Here is a 27,251-nt window from a genome sequence, read left to right as displayed (position 1 = left end):
CTGCAAAGAGTATCAAGCGTCTGGAAGATATGACTCTGAGGATGAGATGGGGTGGCAGAGTGGCAGCAGAGCTCTCATGAGTTACAGGGGGAAAAAAAGAATTGCATCATTACACTACAGCCAAAAGAATTTCAGCGGGTGAAGAAGTCAGTGAGACCATGCAGTCCATGTGCAATGCTGGCTCCGACACCAGCATTCTTGGGGGGAAAAAAAAAGACGTGGCCTTGTGTGCATTTCCTACTCTTACTTCTTTAAAAGCGAAAGAAGAAAGAGACAATTCCATGGCTACACATGTTCTTACCATTCCGCGCCGAGATCGGTCGGGAAAGTTTCTGGCTGTAAATCTGGACTGCGCTGGGCACAGAGGACACGGAGATGTGGCCCTGATTGCTGCAGTTGCTGGACATGCTATTCTTCAAAGGTTGAGAGATGGAACCGTGCTGTGTGGACATTGTAGCAGACCTGGCCCTGTTAGCCAGCCAGGACGCAGTGGGCAAGGTGGCTGAGGGGGAAGAGGCACCCATGTTCTGAGAGGAAGAGGGTGCGAGCAGTGGGGGCTGGCTAGAGGGAGGCACTGAACAGGGAGCGCAGGGCTGGATGTGTATGTGGTTACAGTCCAACGCTGCTGGGGGCGATCTGGACAGCTGAGACTCGGCGCTCTTCAGCTGTGAAGCACTTGGGTTAACAGCAGATCCCGAAGACCCTGAGGCACTCCACTCCTCCTCCTTTGACACATTGACCGCTGTTCAGTGAAGAAAACATGGTATCACTTTACAGTAAGTGTCAGTAATTCCAAAGTAATTATGTGCAAAGCAACACAATTTCCCATTGAATTGATCCGGAATGCGTGTGAAGTAAATGCTCATTCAGACTGCGTTCCACTCCAGATCCCTCATTCAGAATTAATAACATTCACAGGTGCAGCAAAAGAAAAAAAGAGACTTTTCAACCTCCTCAATAAACGTGAACAGGAGGCAAACATACCTTTTCAAAAAATCCCTTTTCATCTGTTCCTACACTAGCTCCCACTAAAGGAAAATTTAAAAACAACTTTAGGTCATTCAGTTTAATAGCATCAGTAATAATAACAGATGTTGCTGGCTCACAGCGCGCAGTACTAGTCTCCAAGCCAAGCTGCCATTTGTTTGAAGGCTGACTGGGAGTAACCTTGTCCACACACACTGGGGCAGGAGCGTGGGCGTGCTTTTGAAATGATGCTGCAGAGTGATCTTTATGATCCAAATGCACTGAAGGAAAGAAAGTCTGAGGTTGCCTCTCTGTCTCTCCATGGTCAGCAGAGATGTAGACTGCCAAGAATCTTCCTCTTTAAGAACTATTTTAAATGTCATCAGCCAATTGCAGTAAGTCTGTCTTCCTACCATTTTGCTGCAGGTCATGCTGGTACAAACAACCTGGGATCCTAAAATAAATATTAAGATAGCCTAAACTCTGCCTACAAATTAAACCACGTTACAGGTCTTCCAGAAAACCAGGGAGAGTTTGATCAACTTTGTAACATCACAATTTTATATCATTTTTGATGCAATTAACCTAAAAAATGCTATTTAGATCTGGTAATAAACAATTTAAATTGATTTATCGGAGATCATGTTTCTTCACACTTCCCGGCACCCACACATGAAAGTTCACTAGAGGGGGAATGTAAAACAGTCAATTTAGTTCAGACCACTCTTTCCTCATCTTTTTGGGAAGAGTCAATAAGATACGGAGAAGAAAAACAAAAGAATAAAAATGCTTTTCGTCTCATTTATTTAACTGAAAGATGAAGACTTTACTCTTTGTCTTCAGCACTTAAATTGCAGAGACTCTGTGCAGTGGACTTTAAAAGGATTACAAAAAAACTCAGTAGAGCATGAAAGGAACGCTGCTTCTTTCATTAACCATTCCATTAACTAGACATTAGTGTTATCGTGAACAAAAACAAAGCATACCCCTTAGCTCATCAGGAGCGCAATATGAATGTCAGCAATTTAAAGCTGTAATGGGATAAAAACTCTTTTCTGCCTTGTGATTTTATGTGAGCCGATGCTTGCTAGTTAAACCAGACAGAACAGGCATACAAAACCTGGGATAAACATAACTGAGCCTAGATTAAGCCAAAATTTCCCACCATCTGCCAACCTCAAATTACAAACCAGGGACTTTTTGGTAGGTTTCCTGTAGGCCGAAACGAGAAGCATCGGCACATAAAAGTTTCAAACACCGGGAGCTTATGTCCGTGTGAAGAGCAGGATAATTGGATGTTACCAGTGTTACAACTGTTCATATCCCACTGTAAGTCCCAAATCATGTGTGTAAGGCAAAGCCTAGAACAAGTACAGTCAGGAAAAACCTCCAACTGGATGTTTTTCAAGTATACAAATCAGAATCATAGGGTATTTTTCTAACAAACATGAAATCTTGTGGAACTAATAAAAGTCAGATGGACGCAGTATGGCACCCCTCTTTGGTTTAATACTAAGGGCAGGGTCCTAAGACTTTCTATGAGATAATTATACAGCCCTGCTATGGAAACAAAGAGTGGGTGGGATGCTGCCAGTGAAGCTGACCTGTAAGCTGGTGGCCGATACTGAAAGAGACTAATCAGTTGTTTCAGTTCTACAGAGTTAGTAATCTAGCGACATGTCCAACTACACAGGTGAATAAAAAAATACTTGCAGAAGGCCACTGCTCATATTTTGACTACTAACAAAGTAAATGAAAACAAACAAGGGTTTCTAAATCACTTAAAGCATTTCATTTATAAAAACCCATGTCATCAAAATGAGCTCTTTAATGGAGTTTAGGAAATGCACATTTCTGAAGTACAGTTCCCATGCTGCTGGGGCTCACCTTGAAGTCACAAAGTATTGGTTTTTAAAGGATCTCAAAATACAAGAGTTTCTGAAGAAAAAAGGAACTCACCCTTTTGACTCTTATTTCCAGCCTCTTCAACAGAGGTCTTGCTGCTGCCAGGTTTGGCACTCTTGCATCCTGTCCCCAGAAAAACACTTGCGGATTTGTTTTTGTGTGTGTAATATGTGAGGACTTCTTCCAGATCACTTTCACTAAAATAGGAGCGAAACATAAAACCCACTGAGTAACATTTTCATTCCCCTGACTAAGAGAATGAAATTAAATCTTCAGTATACTTCACATAAATTACATGCAGGAAGGTTATTAACACTGAGAAAAATGAAAAATATGCCCATATAAAATGAAATGTGATTAATGAGGGGTTTTTTTGCTTTCCCCTGAGAGACAAGTAGGTAGCACAGGTTTCTTCTGTATTTTTTATGGTATGTGACTAAGATGAAAGAAGACAGTACAGCCTTACTGACCTGGCGCCAGTGACAAACTCCTGGAATACATCAGGGTTTATGCAGTGTTCCTCATCTTTTAGCTTCTCCATTTTTTTTACCATCTGCTCTGTCTCCTGAGAATGGAAAAAAAAAAAGAATTGAGTGGGGCCATAGCTTCATTCTTACAAAAAGCCTTGTCCAGCTGGAACCTCCAATAACTAATAAATTGGGAGCTAAAGATGTGCACAAAATGTTACAATCATTTGAGCTTGCGTTTCATGTTTTAACTGAAAAACTGAATGAATCTTTCATAAATGTGCCAGTAAGGCAGGCACAGATTAATACTAGAAGTGATGGTTACACATTTTATATCAGGTTGCAAAAGACTGATTGCGTAAATGTTCAGGAAGAGGATGAAAACATCCTTTTGCAGCCTCTGTTTAAGCCAAGGCACTGAGCTGATGAGTTCAGCAGTGCCGCTGAGCACCTTGTTGTAGCAGTGGATAAACTCCCCAAGCTGCTGGGAGAGGATGCAGCGCCGATCAGGGAGGGGGAGTCTCCGACTTGGCAACACCATCTTCAAGCCCTGCTGGAGGTTGCTGGCAGCTCGCTTCAGGAATCGAACCACCAGCTCCTAGGGGCGAAAAAACACTGGACCGTCAAAGTCCTCGTCCATGTTCACAAGGTTTACCACCTTGAAGGACTCAAAATACCCTTCATTCCTATTTTTCCAGCTGGTGTGCTTTTAGATTGAAAACGAGGAGAGGAAAAGGTACCCCCCACATCGCCAACGGTGACTGTAAAACAAACTCATACAGGTTAAATTACATTCTCTTGCACATAAATATATCCCCCTTCAAAACTTATGTTCTTTTAAAATTATAGCCTTGCTTATTAAATCCGTACATCACTATTGCAGATAAGACATGTTTCAACAGAGTTTAATCACAAAACATACAGTACCTTGACAGACTTCCACATAAAACATTTGCCAAATGTAGTAGTGTGAATTCAAAGAGTCAGTGCTGGTTAAGTATGAATATGACAGACAGCATTAAAGACTATTTTTATTCATTTTAATTCAACAATAGTTTCGATCAATCAATTATATCACTGCTACCCTTAATGCCTCCTTCAATGTCAGTACAAGACTGATCGCATCTGTATTTTAACACTGGTTTTAAACATTCTCTTAGCAATGCAGCAGAAAAGCTAAGGCTTTTTTCCTGTAACCTTATTTCCACAGTATATGTTGATTTGAACAGTTACCATTTGCTCATCATCCCTCTCTGGCCAGGCTGAGCTGTCATTTCCTTTGCTCTCTGCCAGAAGTCTCATCTGAACTCTGTGAAGGTAGGAGGAAAAAGCGATCCGGGCCTGGACTTTGCTGCAGAGGAGAAGACATACTGTGTAAGTTATTCTGCCAAATTCATTTGAGAAAGAATGACTTCTGTATTGCATTAAATAGAAAAAAAATACTCCATTTGTAGAGACGAGAGAACGGTTTAACACACCCTGGAATATTAATCTTGGACTGCCTAACCAAACGTTGGAGAGGATAAAGATAAGTTATGAAAATGTGACATCTTTTGTTCAAAGCAGGTAATACAAAAAAATATAACTACTAAGATAACAAATATTGTGAACCCAATCTGTGAGGCATCTTCTTACTTGTTACTTTATATAATGGACTAAACAAAAAGACAAGTATGTATCTGTTGCATCAGATGTATACCAGCACAGAATGTCCATTTCTCAGCAGGGTGCACACATGAAAAAGCCTGTAACAGATGCTGCCAATGAAATATAAAAGAAATGTTTTGAGAAAAGCTGTCAGAAGCAAACAATGATATACTGTAACATAATTGCCCACACTCCTCAATAATCCTGGCATGTTGTAAGGAATTTCTACAAACTCAGACATGTTATTATAATACCTCTCAAATCAGAATTTCAGACGTGTTTTAAAAATCAATAGTAGACTAGATTCTTTGTTACAGGTCTGAAAGCAGTATGAAATATTCATTAATGTCACTGCAAAAAAAAATAGAGATTTTTGCAGGTTTGTTATTAAATAAAGGGCATCAGTACAGTTTTATGCCTTTCCAGAAACGTCAACCAAAAAAAAAAAAGAAAATACAATTAGCCCATAATTAAAAATACATCAGCACACCACTGTTCTGAAATGAATGAAGGTAATCATTGGTTTGATCCTTCTGGCTTGATTTTTTTTTTTCCCCACTGAATTTCATCACATTTGCAAAACACATTCATTCTGAGGAAGTGCTCCATTTTCCATTACGCTCATGACTTCTAAGCAATTAAAATATACTCATCTATGAGAAGGACTACAGCTGAAATAAAAATGACCCCACATTAATCTTGACCTTAACTTTTTGATCTCGACTTCTGTCTGGAGCAGTGGTGCCAAGAAACTGTTCTGCTGTGCAAAATGAAGTTCAGTCTGGTCTGGTCTCAGAGTCGGCAAACCACGTCTCCTACTAACCTGAGGTTCCACCCCTGCTGCAGGATGTGCAGGAGGTTAATTCTGGGCTTTGGCTGTGCTGGTCTGGCCGTCTTGTCTGCGGTTTTGTGCTGGGAGCCTTTGAGAGGATTCTCAGGTGCAGCAGAAGGGGAGTGTGCACCAGCCAGCTGAGACTGGACAGGTTTTTCCATGTGCACGGGGAGTTTCTGTAGAGAACCCTGAGCTGGTCCTTCTTCCTTTTCCTGCTCTTCTTCATCCTCCTCGTCTTGCTCTTCTCCAGAATCTTCTTCTTCAGTGTCCGTACTCTCGGGAGACGTGGCTTTGTGTCCCTGAACAGACCCTGGAAGACAATCCAAGTGTCAATTTCCACCTGTGAAAAGTCTTGAAAACATCAGCTACTGACAATATAGCACCTGGGCCCACTGCGTGATGAACAATCAGTGCTAACGTCACAAAAGCGGAGAGGCTATTTTTAAAGGAAATTGACACAGAAGAACTACAGAAGATGGGTGCAGAGTAGCTAAAAAAGAAAAAACAGTGCTATTCCCTGTATGAAAAAATACTGCTGAGAATATTTCAGCAGTCATTGTTATTTAGGATGTTTTGCATCTACGTACGTTGTAGTGGTTAAAATACTTAGGATACATACTCAGCAGTGCCAGAATTTTCTAGTTTCTAATAAAAAATGAACAAATAAAATATTTTTGGAAAATTCCACTATCTTCCTGAGCCAAACAAGATCTGGATGTTGAGTTCCACTCCATCAGCAGGCTAAATTAATATCACAGCCGTACTTTTTTTCTTTCCGAGTGTTGACCGCAGGGCAAAGTGGCGTCTTCTCCGTTTACGCGCCTCCAGTGAGAGAAGTTTCCGCTCGTATTGCATCACGTGCTGCTGAGCTTCCGCGTGAAACATGGTCGCTCTCACTACGACGTGTCCGTTCAAACCACTCCTTCAAAAGAAACAAACACCAAAACCTCTTTCACACTTTCAGCAGATAAGGGCGTTTTGAGGAGGAAAAAAAAAAAAAAGAATTCAACAAAGGTTTTCTTGATACAGAAAGAAGAGAACAGGCCGGAGCCAGAACACCAACCGTGATCTTGAAGCGACTGCTGCTTTACTTGATCTGGAGAATGAAATGAAATGGAAAAATCATAAAGTTGCAGACTGGAAATATACCTCCCTATGGTAGATTGTGCAACACTGACATAAGGTGTAAGAAATACATAAAAACATACATGCATATGGTTGCTGTCTGAATCTAATGTAATCGGAGAGGCAAGGCTCGCATTTCTGTGGAAAGTAGAGAACATTTTAATTTTTTTTTGCTTTAACTGGAATCTGCAAAAGCAGTCCAAGTTTATCCCCTTCCAAACTACACCTACTGTACTTGTGCCATGGGTAAATGGGAAACTCTTTCTATAGAAATCTAACGGAAAGTATAAACTGCTTTTCTTTTGAAGTCACCAAACCAAATGTTATGTCTTGAAACAATTGTAGGTAACAATTGTACTTAAGTAGTATTATTATTCAAGGTATTTCTAGTATTTATTAAGAAGTGTGAAAATATCAAAGTTAAAAAGTGTAAAAAGTTGAGGAATAAAAGCCACACTTAATTTTCTTCTGTTAAATATTAAATTACTAATACTTAAAATACTTAATTACATAAATGTGAATTCTGAAATAATGTCTTGTTTTCGTAGTTTCTTTTCAAGGCTAGTGAAAACCCCTGAACACCACATTGTGACCAAAAGAGCATAACTGAATGCTTCTTCCATCAAAGCAAAACATAAAATATTTCATTCAAAGTTATGTTGTTTGTAAAAGCCATTAACTCGGAGTAGAACTCAATTCATCTGAAAGGAGTGATTTATTTTAATACTGTGGATTGTGCCTTTGCTTGAACATAAAGGGGAGATCCAACAATTAAGAAAACCAGCATATCAGGGCAACTGCACAGATACTTACTTGTCTGAGAAGAGTCTTGTTGCCAGCATGTAATTCATTGAGGTCTTGTACTCCAGATAGCCACTACGGAATTAAGACATAAATTAAAAAGAAATCTTTGCCTTTTTTAAAAAAAATCTACTGGAAGCTGCTGCGTCAAGAACAGAAAATATGTATTTCAAAAAAGTTATTTGCTTTCACTTCTTTACAGTCATATTCCAGTGGTGGCAGCAGCCGTGGACTGCAGCAGTTGCCAAGAACACTGCAGGACTAAATCATAAGCACAAATAAAAATCCCAAACTAATCAGGCAGCAAATCCATCACAACTTCTTCAGAATGTTAACATTACAACCGATTTCGCCACAGACTCTTGCAGCAAATTCCACATAATGATGAAAGCCAAGACAACAAAAAATAAATAAATCACAATAATTTTAAAAACTTTTCATCCTGAAGACTGGGAACCTTCTCTCCATGCAACCATAAACAAAGATTTCAAAACACTTCTGAAAGTCTCCAAAATTGGCTATTATAGGCTGACAAACTACCCTATAAATGGAGAAATTGCTCAGTCACTGAAGAGGAATTCTAGTAACTCCTATGCGTTTCAGATTTTTGAATCCAATTCAGGATGAAGAGAATCCCAGACTCCTACCCATCATCCGTTCTCAAACAGGTAGAAATATGGAACATCAGACTTTCCTTCCCAGCATCCCTCCTGTCTCCAAGCCCAACCTCACTGCCTTGCAGAAGCCCACCAGCCAGGCTTCATCTCACATGGGAATCCTGACCACCTGATCTTCATGGCCAGCCTGTTTTAACTCAATCCCTCACCCAAAACCCTTATGATCATTTAAAAACTACTTTGTGGGGTGGTGCCCTGTATGTCCTGGAACAAAAAAACAAGGGGCGTTTCTTTTTCCCCAAATTTAAGTCACACCGCTCCTCTTACCCATACAGCTCCCAGGTCTCTGCGGATGGGAAAATCCGAATAAATCCTCCTCTTCTTTCATGCTCCTCCTTTATGCGACGAAGGACTTTCAGCTGATAAAATCACATACGCAGACAGAAATTAAACATTTTAATTAAACAAAATTACTGGGACGCTGAAGAAAGTCTTGAATTGAAATGTGTATGCGATTATGTGGAAAAGGACATTTTTATTTTTCTACAAAAGCTTTCAGGAAATGTCAGGCTGGAAGCAAACTGGAGTGTGGCTCTTTTCCATTGATTCCAGTTGAGGACATCATTGTTTAACTTCCAGAAAGAAATGAGAAAAGTGATTTGGGAAGATGTTTTACCTCCATATTGCAGTGAGTCACCGCTCGTTTTTGGTTACCTCATCTGTCGTGAGCCCAAGAGTGCTTCCATTGTGTTTTCCAGCCCGCGGCTCCTTCAGCCCATTGGTGTCAGCCTCACTAGCTGAGGAGGGTCGCTGTTGCTGTTGGTATAGGTTAAGAGAACAGAATTCAACTTCAAGATTAAAATGTCAGCATAGAGTATGTGCACATGAAGGGAACACTTTAAGCGCTCTGGAGTGGGAAATTGTGGCTCCTAAGGATCAGAAGGTTTTCTGTTTTCTTCCCAATTACCAACATCATGGTTGCTTGATTGCACCATTAGTGGCTAAAATGAACAATTTAAGCAAGGCTTTACATGGTTGATTAAAAATTACCTACAGAACCTGAAGGACAGCTATCCACCTCTGAATTAGACTCAAACCAACCAATTTTTACTCACTCTACTTACCAAAGCTTTTTTTGAATAAAGCCTCACTTAAAATGGTCATTTTGAATTTGACTATTTACGTTTTTCAGACAAGCATAATTATATGAGTACAAATGACAATTCCAATGTGCTGTTTAAATATTACCAACTTTGAAACAATACCAGTAGATGCTTTACCAGGGGCTTATTATCTTCATTTTCTCCTAGAGAAGCATTTTATATCTATTGCCTAAAAAAAAAGCTAAATTAATGTTACATTTTATATCATTACTGGCACTGGAGTTTTCTCGCATAACACATATTACCATAAATGACAATTCTGGCAAGTGGGTTTGAGAAACAGCCAGAATTTAATGAGTAGCCCCTTGACATTGGATAACTATTTTTCTATATATTTAACAGAATAATTCCATTATCTTTATAGAGATAAATCTTTGTCTAAAAGGTTTGCAGATATTAAACCAGACTGGCAGGCCTTAATCCAACCTGATAATACAGAACAGTGCTCATAACACATAGCAAAGCTACCATATATTGTAGTCAAAAAGAGAGGAATAATGCAAGATTACCCACAGGGGTCTCCAGACTGTCATGGAGGTTCTAAACAGGGACAGTTTACATCAATTGTAGGCATGCTAAAGAAGCTTACCCAGGTCAAAAAATAAACTTTATTTAATGCAAAGCTTAGTGATATGTAGTAGTTTTCAAATTACATTACTCTCAGTTAAAATCTAAGCAAAGGGGAATGGGAGCAGATCCATTATATTGGAAGACAAGGAATTCTGTGCCCTGTAATAAAGCACATATTCATTCCAGCCAATGAATCTGGTATGAGAGGAACAAAAATGATCTCTTACCCATGCCAACCCAAAAAATACCAGGATTGCAAAGCATAAGAAAAGAAAAAAAAAGAGAAAAAAACATATGAAATGATGATTTTATATTAAAGGGTTAACAACTTACCAATTTGGTGTTTGATGTACTCTGCTGTGCAGAAAAAGGTCGCTAAAGGAGCATGAAAGACACAAACAGATGTGTATCAGCTGTTCATGCACTAACTATTCACTTGACAGAAGGGATGAACAACATACATAGCTGGTTACTGTAACAATATCTAAGATGTTAGAACATAAAGGCGGAGCAGGAAAATGTCTTATTTGATAATCTTTCACAATAGATCCAAGCAGAGTTGAGTTCAGTAGTAGACTTACATAAGCCAAATGTATTAGCTGCTGTGGTTTCATTAAGCAATGTTCCTTGTGAAAGCATTAGTCACTTGATTAAAAATGATAAAATAATAATTTACAGAGAACCCTGCTTTAAGGATGATGTCACTTAGCAGTATAATTACATTAGTAGTTGTTTTTCATGAGAACCATTTTCCATAAAACGACCAACACTACAAAGAACTAAAACAAGCACATATGGTGTACAGTAATCAAAATTAATGCCATTATTAAAAAAAGCAGTGTTCCCGAGGCTGACTGGGGTACTGGATTAAAATAGGTCTGTCAGATGTAATAACCATCAGAGAAAGTAGTCGCAAGGGAATTTTAATTTTGGCATAACTTAAACAATGTGCATTCTCAAAGGGTCCATTAATTTTAAACCTATAATACTTACCAAATAATGCTACTAGTATTAGCTTTATTAGCTTAAGTATGGTATGCTGTGCACACGACGCTGTGGACAAATGAGGAAGCAGGTGATACCATTTACCTGGGCTTTCTGGGCCTGGTATCGTGAGTTGGGTTCAAGGGCGACTCTACCAGTTCTAAGATGTTTTTGCAAAGGATCTTGACAAACAAAGCCTGGAGGAAAATAACAAAATTTGTAATCACACACGGTTCAGACGGTATCTGCAGAGAAAAAAAAAATCACATCTTAGCAAAATAGAAATTCTACGGATTTACTGTGCTTCGTATGCATTCATTGAAGCTATCAGATGAGGTACACATGAAGCAGGTGATAAGTATAAGTATTGCAATTATTACAAACAAGCATGATTAGCTCATGACAGTTATGCATAAAAAACTAATGCTAACAGGATATTGTCATTATTTACAAAGCTGGGATGTGGACTAAGTATTATCAGCCAACTATGCTCCATGTGTTGGGTGAATAATAGATTGAGTATGTTCTATATGCCACTACTCATGTTATCCAAAATGACAGTAATGCATCCTGCAACCAGCACTTCAGAGTTCCCTTATTTCATCAAATGACCAATTGAATTTGAATTCAAGCAGTATGTTTGAAAAATACTGCTCATAATAATGTAATATTAGTTTAATGAAATACAACATGCAATAATCATTTCACACAAAATGTTTTTTTTGTTTAAGATCCTACAGGCTGTTTAAGATGTAATGTAAAGAAACGACTGGCCAGGTGAGGAAAGGGGTGCATTTTATTTGTTATGTTGAAAAAATTAAACGTAATAAAAACTTTCTCAAGAAACTGCCAAAAACAATTCAGAATGTAGGCTCATACAAAGCTTGTACACGCCACAAATGCAGTACTTTTGAACACTGAATGTATGATCATTATATTTTAGAGAACATGCCAAGAATTATAACAATATTACACTACAGTAATGTAGACATGCTCTTTTGCAATACATTTTGCAAACTGCTGCTTAAACACTTATTCTTACTAGACAACACCAAAGTAACTGGATACATGTACAAGGGAGAGCACACATCTAGCTTCAGTGATACAGGATTATTTCATAAATTAATATACACCCTCAGCTAACGCAAATACTCACACATCAACTCTGCGCAAAGAAACATCCATCTGATTTGAAAAAGATTAGATGAGCAGCTTTCCATGTAAAGATGTACAAATTCTAAACCCTATTAATCAACCTACTTGTTTTGAGTATGTTTTTGTGTAATACCATTTCACTGACTTAAATTAGGTATCATGTCTGATTTTGACAGTATCTGGGAAACAAATATTCAGAAGACCGTCTCCTATTGTCTATTTTATTTGTTGAGTTGTCTGAAAAACATTATTAATAATGCTTGTGGTTTCTCAAATGTTATTATCCTATTGCATTATTTTTAAACCAACCTCAAGAGATGTTTTTTAATAAGTACTGTGCGAGTTAAAAAGTTAAACAATGCCTGACTGTCTCCATGGCACAAACCACTAGGCAACAGAATAGCCAATTAGTGGCTTGAGTTCAGAGAAAGGATTTTTTTTTCTGATTTACAGACAAGTTTTAATAAATGGGAAACACCCTATTTAAAAATAAACAGTGGAACCTGCTTCAGGCAAAACTGTTAGGTCTGAAGGTATATGGGCCAAGTAGTTCCAAATTTAACACTGTTCATTTAATAACTTTAGATTTTCAGGTAGCATTGTATTATAATCTGCATAAAACACAGGAAAAAGATAAGGATTCTTTATTGTGTTTCCTGTCTATCACTTATGTAAGTCATATGTAAGAAAGAGTAACAAAATTGTCACAAAAATTTGAAGGTCCTGAAACAAAGTAATGACTTTTCCCTAAATACACCACAGTTGTTTCAAATTATAATGCTTTAATATGGGGTGTAAGATACAAAGTGAATCTATTCATTTTTTTAAAGTAGAAAATATATACTGTACATATGTTTAAATTCCAAAAATGCCCAACTAGGTAAATAAGAGAAGCTCAGATTAAAGGATCAACCTAGTTTTCCAAGGGACATCATTCATTTATTCTAGGTCAAAAGGCAAACTAAAATCATCATGTATTAAATGAACGCCACTAAGTGAGTTAACCAAAGCAAGAAGACACAAATGCTGGTTTTACATCATAAAACATACTGTACAGTATGTGCAGCTTTATTAAATCTGTATTTCATTATACTGCTGTAGTTCTTCTGAAGGGCACATTTGCAGTACTGGATCTTCAGATTCAAGAATCCAGAGCTCGACTATGAAGTGAGACTTCCTAATTCTTGAGATGATCACCATATACTGTATTTAGAAATGCAAGACTTCAGGGTTTCACCATGAAGTGAAAGTTCCTACTCTTGTGGCATTTGCCACACGTAAGTTATGGGAAGGTATTGTTTGCTTTGGTTTGCAGTAAGGAGCAGCGTGGAGCAGTGGTTAAGATTCTGAACTTGTAACTGGAAGGTTGTGGTTTCAAATACCAAGTGAGACATTGCTGTTGTACCCTTAAAAACACAGCTAAAATAGCCAGTTATATAATGTGTGCATTTGTGTAAGTTGCTTTGCCCACATACATTCGCAGCTTGGTAAATTGTCAGAAGATACAAAAGTATGAAACCTCTCTATGTTTAGCTAGTTTCTGTTTGGGACTTTATTCCAATTCAGCATCCTGAATACATAAGTGATTTGGGAGATAGTATTATATACTCTGGAATCAGTCTGGAGAAGAGTTATCAGATGCATTCTGGGGATTAAGGGAATGCCCTGCACTGACAGGCTGAAAAAATTGATTCTTTTTAGTTTTGAACGGAGACGATTATGAGGGTACCCAACACAAGTATTCAAAATCCTCAAAAGCATCGACAAAGGTAGTCAGTGGACATCTTCAGAATGAAAAGTAAAACACAAACCAGAGTACCCAAGGGGAATAAGTGAAGTGCATCCGATCCCGAGAACAGGAGCCACTTCTTTACCTAAAGGGTTACAGGAGTATGGAACTGTACCTTGGCTTCCTTCAAGAAAAAGCAGGAAGAAATCCTGGAATCAATAAAATAATAACTACCAATTGGGCTCAGTGCACTGAATGTCCTCCTCTCAGTCGTAGTTTTTCTTATATTCTCTGGCCAACCTTGATGAAAGTAGGTTTACAAACCCCTGAATTTCTCCAGTTCCCTTAAAACCATTTAAACTTATCAACAGTTGCCCAATACAAAAAGCAATGCTCACCCACTAAAGTAAACATGTCTGAAATCATACTGGCTTTTATCTTCAGATCCAAAGGAGCATCACTGGGGGGAAAAAAAAAGATTTTACAAAGTTATTTAAAAAAAAAACAAAATATGTTTTATTAGATTCCTGAACTATTGCCATGTTCGGTGGGGAACTAAAATGAATGCTACTGTCACGAGTCATTCAAAGAATTTATAACAATGAGAAAAAAACAGTGCTGTTTTTCAAAGGATGATGACCTAAATACTGTTAAGTGTGGCCAAGTGGTATCTATTAACATAATGAAGTACAAATGCTGAGACTGCCTATTTCCTTACATGTCATTTTGACAATTACAAGCAGGAACCTAACAAGAAGATGTTCATATTTTTAAAACAAAACAATATGCTTAAGTACAAAAAATGCAGTTATGACAGCGCAAGCTGTTTTTGCTGTAGTCCCAAGCCTGCCACGCCACCTTCACATGCAGCATAACATTGCTGACCCTTTCTCTTAGGGCCTTTTTCTAGTACCCCACTTCATATTCTGAGCTGCCACAAGTGTGGCCAACAGATTTCTAAGGCGTACCAACCAAAACTGGAATTTCTGTTCTGCTGCTTTCTTTCTGATGTACTAGTTTACAATCATTAGAAGTTTTGCTATCAAAATAAATACAAATGAATTAATCATGTTCATGTTGGCGAGAACGTGTAAATGTTATTGTTACACACTGTTTGAAATCCTTGCTACTATGATATGATTCCTTTTTTTCAAACAACTAACTGACATTTTGAATTATTCCAGTAGTGTCCTTCAGCTTAAAACAGACGATGGATATATGGGTAGAACACCTCTTCATTCACAGTGTTTACCTAATTACCATTATTGATATTTTCAGCCTGCCCCTTTGCCATTTGCATTGTCATTGTTCCATAATTGAGAGCTGACCTGAATGTTCTCTATCCCTGAAAGAACTTACAATGTCACCCACTTTCCATTATTTTGTAACCATTAAATAATACTGTGCTATTGCAGAACATTCACTCATTGGGGTATTTATGTTCCTATCACTTACCATGCCAAAGAAGGAGAAAGGTTCACTTCCAAAAGCCAAGGTTTGAGATTGGTATCAATAAGGACATCAAAGCCATACAGCTCTGCAGAGAAAAAGAAAAAAGAACCTTTTAAATTGAACACCCCAAAACCTTCACTATGTGATACGAGGAGAGTCTAATATTCTCAGTACCTGACATTGAAAGGTCACCATTCTGTGCATTTCTGTGGTATGTAACTGTTTGGTTTTACATTGGAAGACTGTACAGTCTGCTGTGTACTCTCTTTATCACAAATGCATCAATTTTGTGCACTAAAGAGCTCCCAGTATAAATGTCATCCAGGTGTTTTCCAAATGCCTGCAAAGTGCCTTTAAGAAATGTTATAGTATTAGAAAGCCACTGGCAGCCTAACTGAGAAGTGAAACCTTAAGTCACAACCCTGCCCTCAGTGACTCAATAGCTGAACACATCTGTCAAGCTGCCAATTTTTTTTGTAACAGCAGCACTTCTGGTCAGAAATGACACTCCAAGCAGCTAGAAGCTAAGAGAGTAATTAGACCTTACAGTGAGAGTTTTGAGAAAGTGCCCCAAAACACCTAACTTCAGTAGAAACAAATTTGGTGGACGATACTGATGAATGTCACAGACAACAAACAACTGAATGAATACACATAACATCAACTCCTCTCCTTCAAGCTTGTGCTACTCGGAGAATGTTTAAAGTCATCACAATCCATTTCAGAAATGCAATAGCATGTGTGAGGCCCACATATATTACTCAGCATTAAAGCCATTTATATGCCAAAATAGAAATTCAACATTTTGCAAGATCGAGAAAAGAGAGTTTGCAAGCTTTTTCCACCCCCCACTAAGTATTTTAAAATTGCAACTATTCACAAAAAAAAAGATTTTCTTTTTGCATGTTCTGTTTTATAGATAATTTCAGTCCCCAGCTGGGGTCATTTTCCCAGTTACAACCCACACTCAGGGAAAAATCCAGCTTTTCTCAAGAAAGAGCACAAACATTGATCCAGCCAAGCTTTGCTCCTAGAGCTACGTTTGGAAACTTTTGGGAGGATTTTCCGAGTAAGGAAGACTTGGCGCCTTCAAGCCCCTGTATATTCCACCCCAAAGCCAAGCTTGGCAGGAGGCTCAACAATAAACCCCTTTTACTGAAAGTCTGGAGTTCCCTGTGTACAAACACAGCCACTCTCTCCCTCCTCCCTATCATTAAACAGGCCTGTCGCCTCGGGGGCATGCCTCACGCTCACAGCAGTTTTCTTCACAGCTACAGCACATCCAATCTGAGCTGATAATATCAGCCTTGTGTAAACCACAGCTTTACGGGGATGCAGGAAACACAATGGCTTTGCACATTAAAAAGAAAATTGGACCCGATGCAATTCGAAAATTTAATGAAGACAGAAAATGTACCTAACGTTAACATTTTCAGCACTTCACTGGCACCAAGTAAATAGTTTATTGGGGGGAAAAAATCAATATTAATTGTCAACAAGGGTAAAACACATGATAAAAGGAAAAAGTTATATATATATTATTTTAAACATTTTAAAGAAAATATTTAAACAACTATTTGAAATAAACACAATGCATATAAAAAATAAACCTATAATATAATATACATATTATAATATAATAATATACATAGATATAGATATCACTGAATTTACATAGGCCTCAGAGAACAAAAAGGCCCTTTAATAGAATATTTTCAGTTTTTAAGGAAATCAGAGCATGTAATTGGATTTCACTTACAAGATTTACAAACAAAAGTGCTTTGACGTTAATTAACTTCAAATAACTTTATTAATTTTCAGTCATTTTTAATCTTAGGTCTTTGAAATGTATTATCCATTAATCACCGTTAGTGGTGAAATTACTTTATACCTACCAACCATGGAGGCACAGTATGAAAACCCACATGCTGGGGTCACAGTGCTCATCGAGAACTCATATTGCATAACTGAGATATGTTTATGCAATTCTTGGACAATGCACAAACACTGAAAAGAGGTCTGATCTGTCTGTGGGTAGGATTACTACACCAACAGCCAAAACAGTAGTTGTTAAGCAGAAAGTAAAAAAAATCCATCTCCAGTGTTATTTTCCCCTTTTATTAAAGATGATCATAAACAACTGAAGTCTTACTGAACCACATAGTACAACAAACAAAATAAAGAACACCTAGTCAACTTCCTAAGGCCAGGAGTCCATGTGCTCTGCATTTACTCCTTATTATTCACAGACAGTGTTGATGCAGTGTTTTCACTGAGCCTGTGGAGACATTCATAGACACATTTGTTCTGTGGCTTAACGACTTAATGCAGAACATTGTTAATGCAGCCACAAAGCATTCACAACACCCTTAAACTAAGAAATCAGAACCAGAGGAAAATAAGCCGAAAAACTTAATTTAGATGGCGCTGGCAATCTTTTCTCAGCTAAAAGAGACAAAATGTCTGGATTCTAAGCTTTAGATTTGAAAATTATTTTTCCAGTACAGCAGATCTCTAAAATCAGCACTTGCAGGACTAATTGTTTTTGTTTTGTTTGTTATTTGGTTGCTTTGAAATGTCCCTTAAGAACAAAGTTATTGAATTGTAAGTTTTTTTTTTAAAAAAAAGGCATGCAAACTATAAAATTAAACTCTACAGTTCAGACTTGATGTCGAGGGAGTTGAACAGTTTTGCACAGTGTATCTAATATAAAGCCAAACCATACTTAAATATATTGAGAACATATTACTACAGATAGAAAAAAATCAGGGGAAAAAACTTCACCTATAGTAGCTGTCCAAACTAAACATAAATAAGTATAGGATGTTATTTTAACAGAAGTCCTGTCCTCTGTTTTCAATTTAATGCAGGCAAATTTAAAAAAACAATTTTTTCATATGATTAATAACACTTCGTGAGCATAGTGGATTGAATATGTACAATAATGTGTTTCAAAAATTGGCTTGAGCCTTTGTAAATGTGATCTCAGAATAATAACAATCATTTTCAGCACCTTAACAAAGAAGATACCTTTTAATTGTGGAACAACCATGGGGAAAAAAACATGGCTAGAGTTTTCCGCTTTTACATTTCAAATCTGTACAATTGTTTCTCCAGAAAAAGTCAAAACCTTGAGTACTGTAGCTCATGTCGGCTTTCTTTCTGTCAAACATTACCACATAAAAATAAATTACAGTAAAACATTTAGCTACTGTAACAATTAGTAGGCTTCTGATTTTTTTAAAGAGATTTAATAACTTTATAATTACACCATACAAATTCCGAAGCTATCACTGGAATAGCCTTTAACACCCTCCAGCACTTCCAGTCATATAACTTGGAGCTCAGCATGCCTTATTTATTGTATTACACTGCCTTGTACATCTGCTTTTGCCTTTAAGTAGTGCACGGAAATGCAGACGGGGACCATTTTAGAAACGCCAGGGTTAATTTTTTCTTGCGCACGTAAAAAGAATTGAGCAGCAGACAGGACAGGAGACTGGAGAGCAGAGGGCTGCAGCCGCTTGGGTTATTTTATTGGTGAGTGAGGATAAAGCACGTAATGGTACCAGCCAGAGCACCTTGGAAAGCAGCCAAACCTCCCAGCAATCACGTTTTACAGTTAGCTCCTAAATGCCTCCTGACACACAGGGTTATTTAGGAATGAATAAGATTTCAGGGCAGCCTGCCGTGAACGGGTCTGCAGGGGAGGTGGTCTGAAGAATGACTCTTTCACAGTTCTGTAGCATTAATTTGTCATTCTTTAAAGTGTAATTTTATCCGCATGACACAATGGACAAACTACAGATCCAACTGGCATACTATAACTACTGGTGGCAAACTGAAATGCTATAAAGTTTACAGTACAGAATATACTCCCAAAAATGTAGTTTAAAAAATACATGAAAAGTAAAATACAGAAAAGCTTACCCTTTATGCTTTTTAAGGTCTACATTTTTTATCGGTTGCATCTTAATTCCAAACTACTGGCAGGTGGATGCATGAAATGACGTTAGAGTTGGAGTTCTCATTTTAACATCACATCAAACAAAAATTTATCTGCATTATTCATTTTTGAAATGCTTGTGTCTTTTTGTTACACTGAGCTGTAAAAAGCTAAGTAATGTAATATTAATATATAGATCTTTTTACATTCCAGCTGCTGCAATATAAGTCATAACTTATTTTTTAAACCATTACGTCCAGGTGTCACATGAATTATGCAGAAACACTGGTATTAAATCTGACAAACTCATGGCAGTATCACACAAAGTAACAATGCTGCCATATGTCTGTAAACACATGCTATAACTAGACAAGGTTTTCTGCTCCACCCGTTAAATGAAAAGCATCGTGCAGCTGAAAGAGTTTTATGTCACTGGCTGACGAAATCAATAGAGAAAGCAACTGCACAAAAGATAAACTGTGAGTGAACTTCTTATAAACTGTCCCTGCTTGCTTGACCAAAAGAGTGTGTTTTCTTTGGCTGACCTGTAGTGTTTCTGTGTATCCCTACATCTGGCTGCTGCCTTACTCATCCAGTTTATGTCTGTTTAGTTCAGGTCTATACATAATGTCCCAGAGTAAACACCTGGCTTTACTACTGTATGCATTTATATCCACACACCAAGAGATGAAGCGCCATCAATCTTTGCTCGATTAAGTAGGCAACATAAACAGGGGGTTCTCAGCCATACAAGTTCAACGGGCTCATCTGCAGAGCTCTTTCTGTTAGCCCTTGGCTACTGGTCTTTTGTAAAGACAGGCTCTGTTTTCACATAAAAATCCATCTGCCAATTGAGAGAGAAACTCAAACGCACTAGGCTGCTGTGAAACAAAAAAAGTCAGCCTTGCTGTCAATCACAATCATGTTCTGGTTAAGAAAAACAGCATACTATGGATTCTGGATGATTCCTCTTGATCTGTCTGTATTGTTGTACTGTTCTGAAAAATCAAACAAACTCCACTTCCTTGTATTCTCCAATAATCACTGTGCTTCGCAGCAAAATCTTTAAAAAGACCCTTTCAAGTCAAAGATACTCAGTAATTAGAACCCTTTTTAGCCTTGGTAAAAGACCTTTGCAATCCTGTCAGACTTACTGTACATGTACTGCGCATAGTATGTATATGCTCTTGTATTATAAAACTGACGTGCACATATAATACAGTATGGATTTGTCTCAAACACCAGTGGAATACCTTGTTTGGTATTTCTTCCTGTGGGGTACTAGATCATAAAACTCAAAAGTGATGCTCTGACTGATTAAATCTTTATGCTGGTGATTCTCAGATATCACAAGACCCCTGGTATACAGCTCATTCAGCCTAAACATGTATTATTCCCAGGCCTATTTTGTCTAGACCTTTTAAACATTCACAACTTCAAAGATGGTGCATCTCCTTTTCAATGTTAAGGATCACCCTCTAGGGGGTTCAAATCTACCTTCTTCATAAAACAGACCCCGGTCTCTGAGAGACTGCCAAAAAGGTGGCAGTTAGTGCCAACACTAACAGCAATAATGGCTTTGAAAGAAGTTCATAAGAGACCAGTGTAACTCATCTCAAAATCCCTCCCAGTGTAATTGCTTTAATCAGTGAGACTTGGGCCATAACAGAAACTGTTACCAAGCGGCAAAACCTGCATATACCCCAGAGACTCCTATATATTAAAAAAACAGACTTTTTGCTACAGCTAACAGGAAAGCATTTAAATTCAAAGGCATTTGTTTCAAAAGCATTCAGATGAGAATTATTGGGACAATAATAAGGGAAATGCAGGCAATGGAAATCCACCTTTAGAACTGAGGTATGAAATGAAAGAAGACAGAAGCCGGTATGGAGTTAGATAAAAACTGATAAAAAGATAGTAAGGTAAAAAAAAATCAAAGATTATTATCGCTTCATTTTTTAACCATACTGTACATACATATTTACTTAACAACACATGATAAAAAGAGTAAGATAAAGCAATATCACTCAGCAGTTTATCAAATAAAACATTTTTCAGAGATAGTGGTGATGTTGATTCCAGTGCATCTCAAAACTCTTACCAAAGCAGTTGTTCCGGTATGGAACAAACATTTTACAGGCTGTAGCGATCTGCATTTCAGCACTCAATAATGCCTTAATGACAAGGTCTTCAATCTGGCTCATCAGTGCTGTAATATATAAAAAGCAGAGTAAACTCCATGATCACCACATTAAGATTTCATAAGGACACATTAAATGCATCACATTAAATATACAGTGCAGCAATCTGTCAGAGAAACATAAACGACAACCACAAAGAAGTACTCGTGTCCCCAATTAAAGAAAAAGATAACACATGGGTAACATATGCCCCTTTTATGAGCTTCAGTAGAAGAAGGCTGTTCCCCCAGCGCTTGAGAATTTTCTTTCACTGCAACCCTTTAAAAATGTGTTCAACACATACTTTTATGATGTCAGCGTCGTAACGCAGTATTCAGAGTTACTCACATGTTGTGTCTTTGCCTTCTTGCTTCAAGTACCTCAGCATGGCACTCATGCTCCATTTGTTCCCATAGTCCTCCACTTCCGGATCATCACAACTAAAAACGAACACTGCATCAAAAACGTACCAGTTCCAACACAGAGCAGTGGAGGGGGTCAGCAGTATTAAGTATAAAATTTGACTAGAACACGTATACTTTCTAAATTAAATCTAGAATATAACAGGGAAATGTTATTCGTCTTGAAAATCTGTGAAAAATCTCAGCAGTTTCAAGATTCACAATTTTCATAGAAACTCACGAATTACCTGACGTAGTCGCTGCTCTTTTTGTTAACACTGTAGTTTGTTAGGTGCATGAATTGGTTCTTGATGTTCTTTGTAGCTCGGTCATACTTAACTGTAGCAAACCTGAGGACCACAAGCATTGTTAAAGCAGAACGCAGGTCATTTTCACTCAAATATAGATCCTGTAGAAAGGATCCCACCCAATTCATGCAGAAGTTGTGCACCCTGTCACTATACAGTAGGCAGTTTCTATATGGCGTCATTCAGAACATTGAATTAAAGCACAATAAAACGTATAGTTGAGTATTTTTATGTTATTTTGTATAATGTGATGTTTCGGAAAAATGTTTTTTATACATTTATGAACTCCCACCCAAATAAAACACTCGCACCCAAGCGGTCAAAACAGTAGGTTTTGACATTTCATTTTGGAAAGAAATATCAGTTTATACATCACCAAATGTTAAAGGTTTTACTAATAACAAGTGAGTCTGAAAATTTAAAAATAATCTTCCAAAACAAACCAAGAACAGAGCAGAAGCTTGCAACAAGAACAGAATTGGAGGAAACAATGTGAAGTTTATGACCAAGTCCACTGAGGCCACTTGCCACTATACTGTGTGAGCAACCCTGGCATAGATATTTTGTTCCAATTATGCCATTTCCTGTCAGCCTGAAGGCTTTTTTTCATAAAAATAACAAGGATTCAGAGTCAAGTTCTGTTTGAATATACAGCTGCATTTTAAAGCCACAAATGAAAAATATCCCCCCACCCAAAAAAAAAATGTGCACTGAAATGATGAAATGCGTCAAAAACTTCAAGTATGCCAGAGCGAACTATGATAGCATTAAAGTCTTGGGGAGGTGGCTTGGGCATGGAACAATCTTCCCCCTACTGTGCATTTCACTGGAATGGACACCGTGTGTGAAGTAATGAGAATTCCTTGGCATGGCCTGACTACCTGAATACCTTCAAAGCCACAGGAATGTCAGAGATAAAAGGAGGAAAACAGAGTGGAGCCAAGAGTTATTACTCACAGCTGATATTCCACAAAGCAAAATAAAAACAGAATAGAAGTAATTTTTTCAAAAAAAATCCTTATTGCTAAATAATTGGAGAAGTCAGGGTAGGATCTTGGTGATGTATGCACTTTCATATACTCACATTTCCTTATAAAAGGCAGTGAAATTTGTTTTTGGGAAATTAAAAAAGAAAAGTTCTGCAAGCCATGTGAACTGCCTTAATGATTTATTTTCTATACATATTTAACACATTAAACAGCTTTAAAACAGATTTCCATAAAAAGGAGAGCGTGGAACCAAGGCACACTAAAAAAAGTCACGCAACATTGGAGCTCATTTTAGTGAAAATTCAGGCTGCTTTGCACAACCTCAAATAGCTTTTGACCACTTCCAAACTATTGCGCAAGTGTTATCATAAGACACTACAGTAAAAGAAAAAGAAAAGACCAACACTTATACAACAAAACAAAATGACATTACTCAGATCAGTTTCATCAATATCATAGTAATAGAAGGAAAAGGTTCGGTTCAAATGTCAAAAGAAAAAGGTACTACTGTTAAATTTGTTTAGCTGAACTTTCGACTGATGTTCACAGCTCCCACAGAACAGTTCTTGCTGCCATCTAGTGTTCTAGTAGCAATTCCACAAATCAATGCCAGAATACATTATTCTAACACATAATATACCATTTGCATATATTCATTTTTATTACTGGTACTGCAGAAATCGCACAATTCATACTGATATAGGATTTTAATTTATCAAGCAGGTTATAATAGTAAGAAGAGATTTTTACCTTCATAATGCCTTTAATTACAGAAACTAAATATAACATTGCCTGTGACTGAACCGAACCGACGAACCAAGGAGTGTTTCTCCTTACCTTGCAAGCCCTTCTTCATACAGATAGATGACCAGTGGTTCATAGGAAGTTACAAGTACATATAACCGGACATCAAACTTGAAATCTAAACGAAAGAGAGGTTTAGTGTCAGGTTCACATTTCAGATGTCAAGGGTGCCAAAAATATATATTTCTTTAATCAGCTGCAGAAAAAAGGGACAGATCTGTCTAGTAAAACAATCACAGTAATGGACGTTATGTTACAACAAAGCGTACTACCATACTACAATGTGTATTGACCAACATTTGATTAGCTCTTATTAAACGTACCATCAATCAGTAATGGATTGCTGATGTAACGGGAAACAAGAATGTTTTCATCCAGAGGAATCTGGTTTGGCTAGAAAAAGAAAAAAAAAGTTATGGTACACACCTAAGTAAAAAATGGGGCACTAAATGTGCCTGGTGTGGTCCTCTTGAGAAATGTATTGGCTTTTTTTTTGCGAAATTAATATAAATCCTAAAACTGATTACATATCTGAAGAGACAGACACACATAAATAAGTCAAAAAGACTCAGTATACAGTATAAGACAGACAAGAGATATACCATTCTCTTTAACAACGTCCAATATATTTTTTTTATAGAACTACCTTCACAATTGCATTAGAAGGGGACATGCATGATGCAACCATATACTGTAAAGACCACAAAGCTGACTACAGTAAAGTCAATAACACATGAATCATGACAAAGAACTAATATATTTTGATTGAGGATCACGAGTCAGGAAATTCAATCCTCCTTGCCCATGACACAAAGAGGCACCTGAGCATGAGTCCTTAGTCCCTTGTTTAAGTTGTGCTTAGTCAGTGTTTCCTTCAAACAACGCAGCAATTTCTGCTTAAAACACTCTATAAACCTTGTTTAGAACAACTGCTTCTGAAAAATCCTCTGGCTCCAAACTAAAGGTTTCTTATTCAGCAGAAATGGGTTCCAGGTGTGGTGCTGATGAGACAGCACTCTAAGACCTGGCTGGAGTTCACAGAAAAAAACTAAAGAAAAATCCCAGCTTCAAAATATCACTCAAACATTCTTTCCACTGTTTCATAAAAACTTCAAAACCTCTATATGATCTCCAAGTCAGAAAACCTTACTAGGTTCTTCCAGAAAGCCTTGAAGAACATGATTTACTCTGCAATACTTAATGGGAAACATGGCTCCAGCATATTGTTTCATTTTATGAATAGAGTTCTCTTTCCTTTGTTCACCCACTTATTAACAGTAACCAGATAAAGGAGTATACTTGCTTGACTGCACAGTAGAATCATATCCACTCCAACCACACCCATTACTGCAAAAAAGAAGTCCAGTCCCATAGGTCTTGAATTATATATCAGATAGATCCTGGAGCTCGATATACAGTGAAAGGTGTTTCAGCTACAGGTAATCCACATCTTTCAATTTCAATTCTCAATTTCACATTACTTCACTTACATTGCTGACAAGATAAATCCCACGACCTCTTGATGAAGCCACAGGCTTTATAATCCATGGTCCTTTATCTTTAGAATATGCACCTAAACAAAATAGTTCAGTGATAAACATTTGTGTATCTTACTAGTATGCAATTTAGGTAAAGTAAAAATAGCAAATGAGGAATGTACAACACACGGGAATTGTCAAATCAATAAGAAGGCAAATGTGCAAATTATTGATCAATCTTCCTGCAGAAGATGACCACAAGAGATCACTAAAAAAAAAATAGGAGCTAAATGTCATGTCCTAGGAATCACTGTGACATAGCCAAGGTGGAAAACCCTACAAAATAAAAGCTACATACAATTTAAAAAACTGTTTTAATAATAACTTGATATCAAGCAGTACTTACTACAAAACTCCTGGTATTCAGACGGAAGTACAAACGTCTGTGGGACAATGTGAAAATTTTTAAACCCATGGGTTTGCTGCATGCGTTGTATGTTTTTATAAAGCCTGTCTTTTCGTGTCAGTTCATACGACCTGGGACAAACAAGCAAGATCCCAAGATATTAGTTGGCACTGGCCTAAACTTTTGTTCAGAAAAAAATATTTATAGAAATATTCCCGATATTTCACAGCAAGAAAGAAACACATTTTAACATCAATAAATTAAACTATAAGCCCATGTAAAGAGTACTGCTGAAAAATATTAACAGTATAAAGGTTCAAATAGTAACAACATTACAGATGGAAAAAAATATTTAAGTATGGCAATAACTTAATCGTGTGTTACACCACCAGTGTAGCCCTGAAAATCATTTCTTGGTCCTTACGTGTTTCGTAGTAGGCAACACAAGCATGGGGATCTTTATACGAAAAAAAACATTTGGCAAAACAGTCCATTTTCTTTACATTCCCATTGTAATCGTAAGTAATGGTTTTATAGAAGCAAACAAGTCACGCACTAGAGGAGGCCTGTTACACCTGGAGAAGACAGTCATTTAAATTGGGAAGAAGCCCTATCCATTAAGTCACACATTCCTTGGTTGGTCTGAAAACGTTCTTGTGGTACAATATAGCCCCCAGGAGTTAAGCTTAGAAGACCCCCACACCTGGGAAAGTGGTTGACCTTCTGAAAGTCCTGGAGGTTGCGAAGGAGGTAAGGCTTGAGGTGAGATCCTGTCCACATCAGGTTAAAATCATTGCTGTTTGGATGGACCTGCAAGAAGATCTTTTTTTACAACTTGCAGGATACAGATAACCCCTTGGATAGGCCTTGAAAAACCTCCACTGTCAAGGGCTTGCCAACAGGCCAAACACCATACAGTAACAACGGAAAGAGAAACCTTATTGAGCAAGATGTAAATTACCATTAAAAACAGAAACCTCATTTATATGGCCACACACTTTAAGAAACTTTAAAAAAACTTATGTTAATGAACATCATTTTTAACAACCTGGCTCCAGCAAGAATAACTGCAGCTCAAACCTGATACCCTGCTGTTTATTTGGTAGAAGCTAGTCCTTTTCATACTGTTTCAGTGGGTAAGCCAACTCACCAGCTATTTTTAACGCAATCATATTACTTTAATCTGTTTTGTTTTATTCCCGCCCTGTTATGCCCTTTCTGAAGAGGCTGATTTGGCACCATGAGTATGTGACTATGAAAAAGCCAGATGTTTCCAATAGAGACTTATTAAACTTTGGCTTTCGGGATGCTGTGGGAGACACT

At 37.6% G+C, this 27,251-nt stretch overlaps 1 protein-coding gene across 2 annotated transcripts in view; it reads right to left on the bottom strand.

Annotated features, from left to right (window-relative positions):
- Window positions 1-27,251, bottom strand: part of ttll5 (tubulin tyrosine ligase-like family, member 5) — a 64,812-nt gene that overhangs the window by 32,091 nt on the left and 5,470 nt on the right. For both annotated transcript variants that reach the window (XM_015350322.2, XM_015350323.2), the window contains exons 5-27: window positions 26,632-26,738; window positions 25,929-26,059; window positions 25,535-25,617; window positions 24,368-24,437; window positions 24,078-24,162; window positions 22,192-22,293; window positions 21,891-21,982; window positions 21,464-21,571; window positions 15,417-15,498; window positions 14,360-14,421; window positions 11,183-11,274; window positions 10,427-10,468; window positions 9,075-9,176; window positions 8,688-8,779; window positions 7,756-7,818; window positions 6,881-6,913; window positions 6,582-6,739; window positions 5,809-6,127; window positions 4,572-4,689; window positions 3,790-3,936; window positions 3,342-3,436; window positions 2,926-3,068; window positions 302-742 (exon numbers count right to left, since the gene is read on the bottom strand). In XM_015350322.2, coding sequence (XP_015205808.2) covers window positions 302-742; window positions 2,926-3,068; window positions 3,342-3,436; window positions 3,790-3,936; window positions 4,572-4,689; window positions 5,809-6,127; window positions 6,582-6,739; window positions 6,881-6,913; window positions 7,756-7,818; window positions 8,688-8,779; window positions 9,075-9,176; window positions 10,427-10,468; window positions 11,183-11,274; window positions 14,360-14,421; window positions 15,417-15,498; window positions 21,464-21,571; window positions 21,891-21,982; window positions 22,192-22,293; window positions 24,078-24,162; window positions 24,368-24,437; window positions 25,535-25,617; window positions 25,929-26,059; window positions 26,632-26,738 — 2,767 coding nt within the window. The remainder of the gene's footprint in view (window positions 1-301; window positions 743-2,925; window positions 3,069-3,341; window positions 3,437-3,789; window positions 3,937-4,571; window positions 4,690-5,808; window positions 6,128-6,581; window positions 6,740-6,880; window positions 6,914-7,755; window positions 7,819-8,687; window positions 8,780-9,074; window positions 9,177-10,426; window positions 10,469-11,182; window positions 11,275-14,359; window positions 14,422-15,416; window positions 15,499-21,463; window positions 21,572-21,890; window positions 21,983-22,191; window positions 22,294-24,077; window positions 24,163-24,367; window positions 24,438-25,534; window positions 25,618-25,928; window positions 26,060-26,631; window positions 26,739-27,251) is intronic.

The sequence above is a fragment of the Lepisosteus oculatus genome, chromosome 8 (genome assembly GCF_040954835.1).
Source record: "Lepisosteus oculatus isolate fLepOcu1 chromosome 8, fLepOcu1.hap2, whole genome shotgun sequence".
NCBI lineage: Eukaryota > Metazoa > Chordata > Actinopteri > Semionotiformes > Lepisosteidae > Lepisosteus > Lepisosteus oculatus.
The sequence above is the reverse complement of the archived record's forward strand: the minus strand, read 5'-3'. Positions and strand labels throughout refer to the sequence as shown.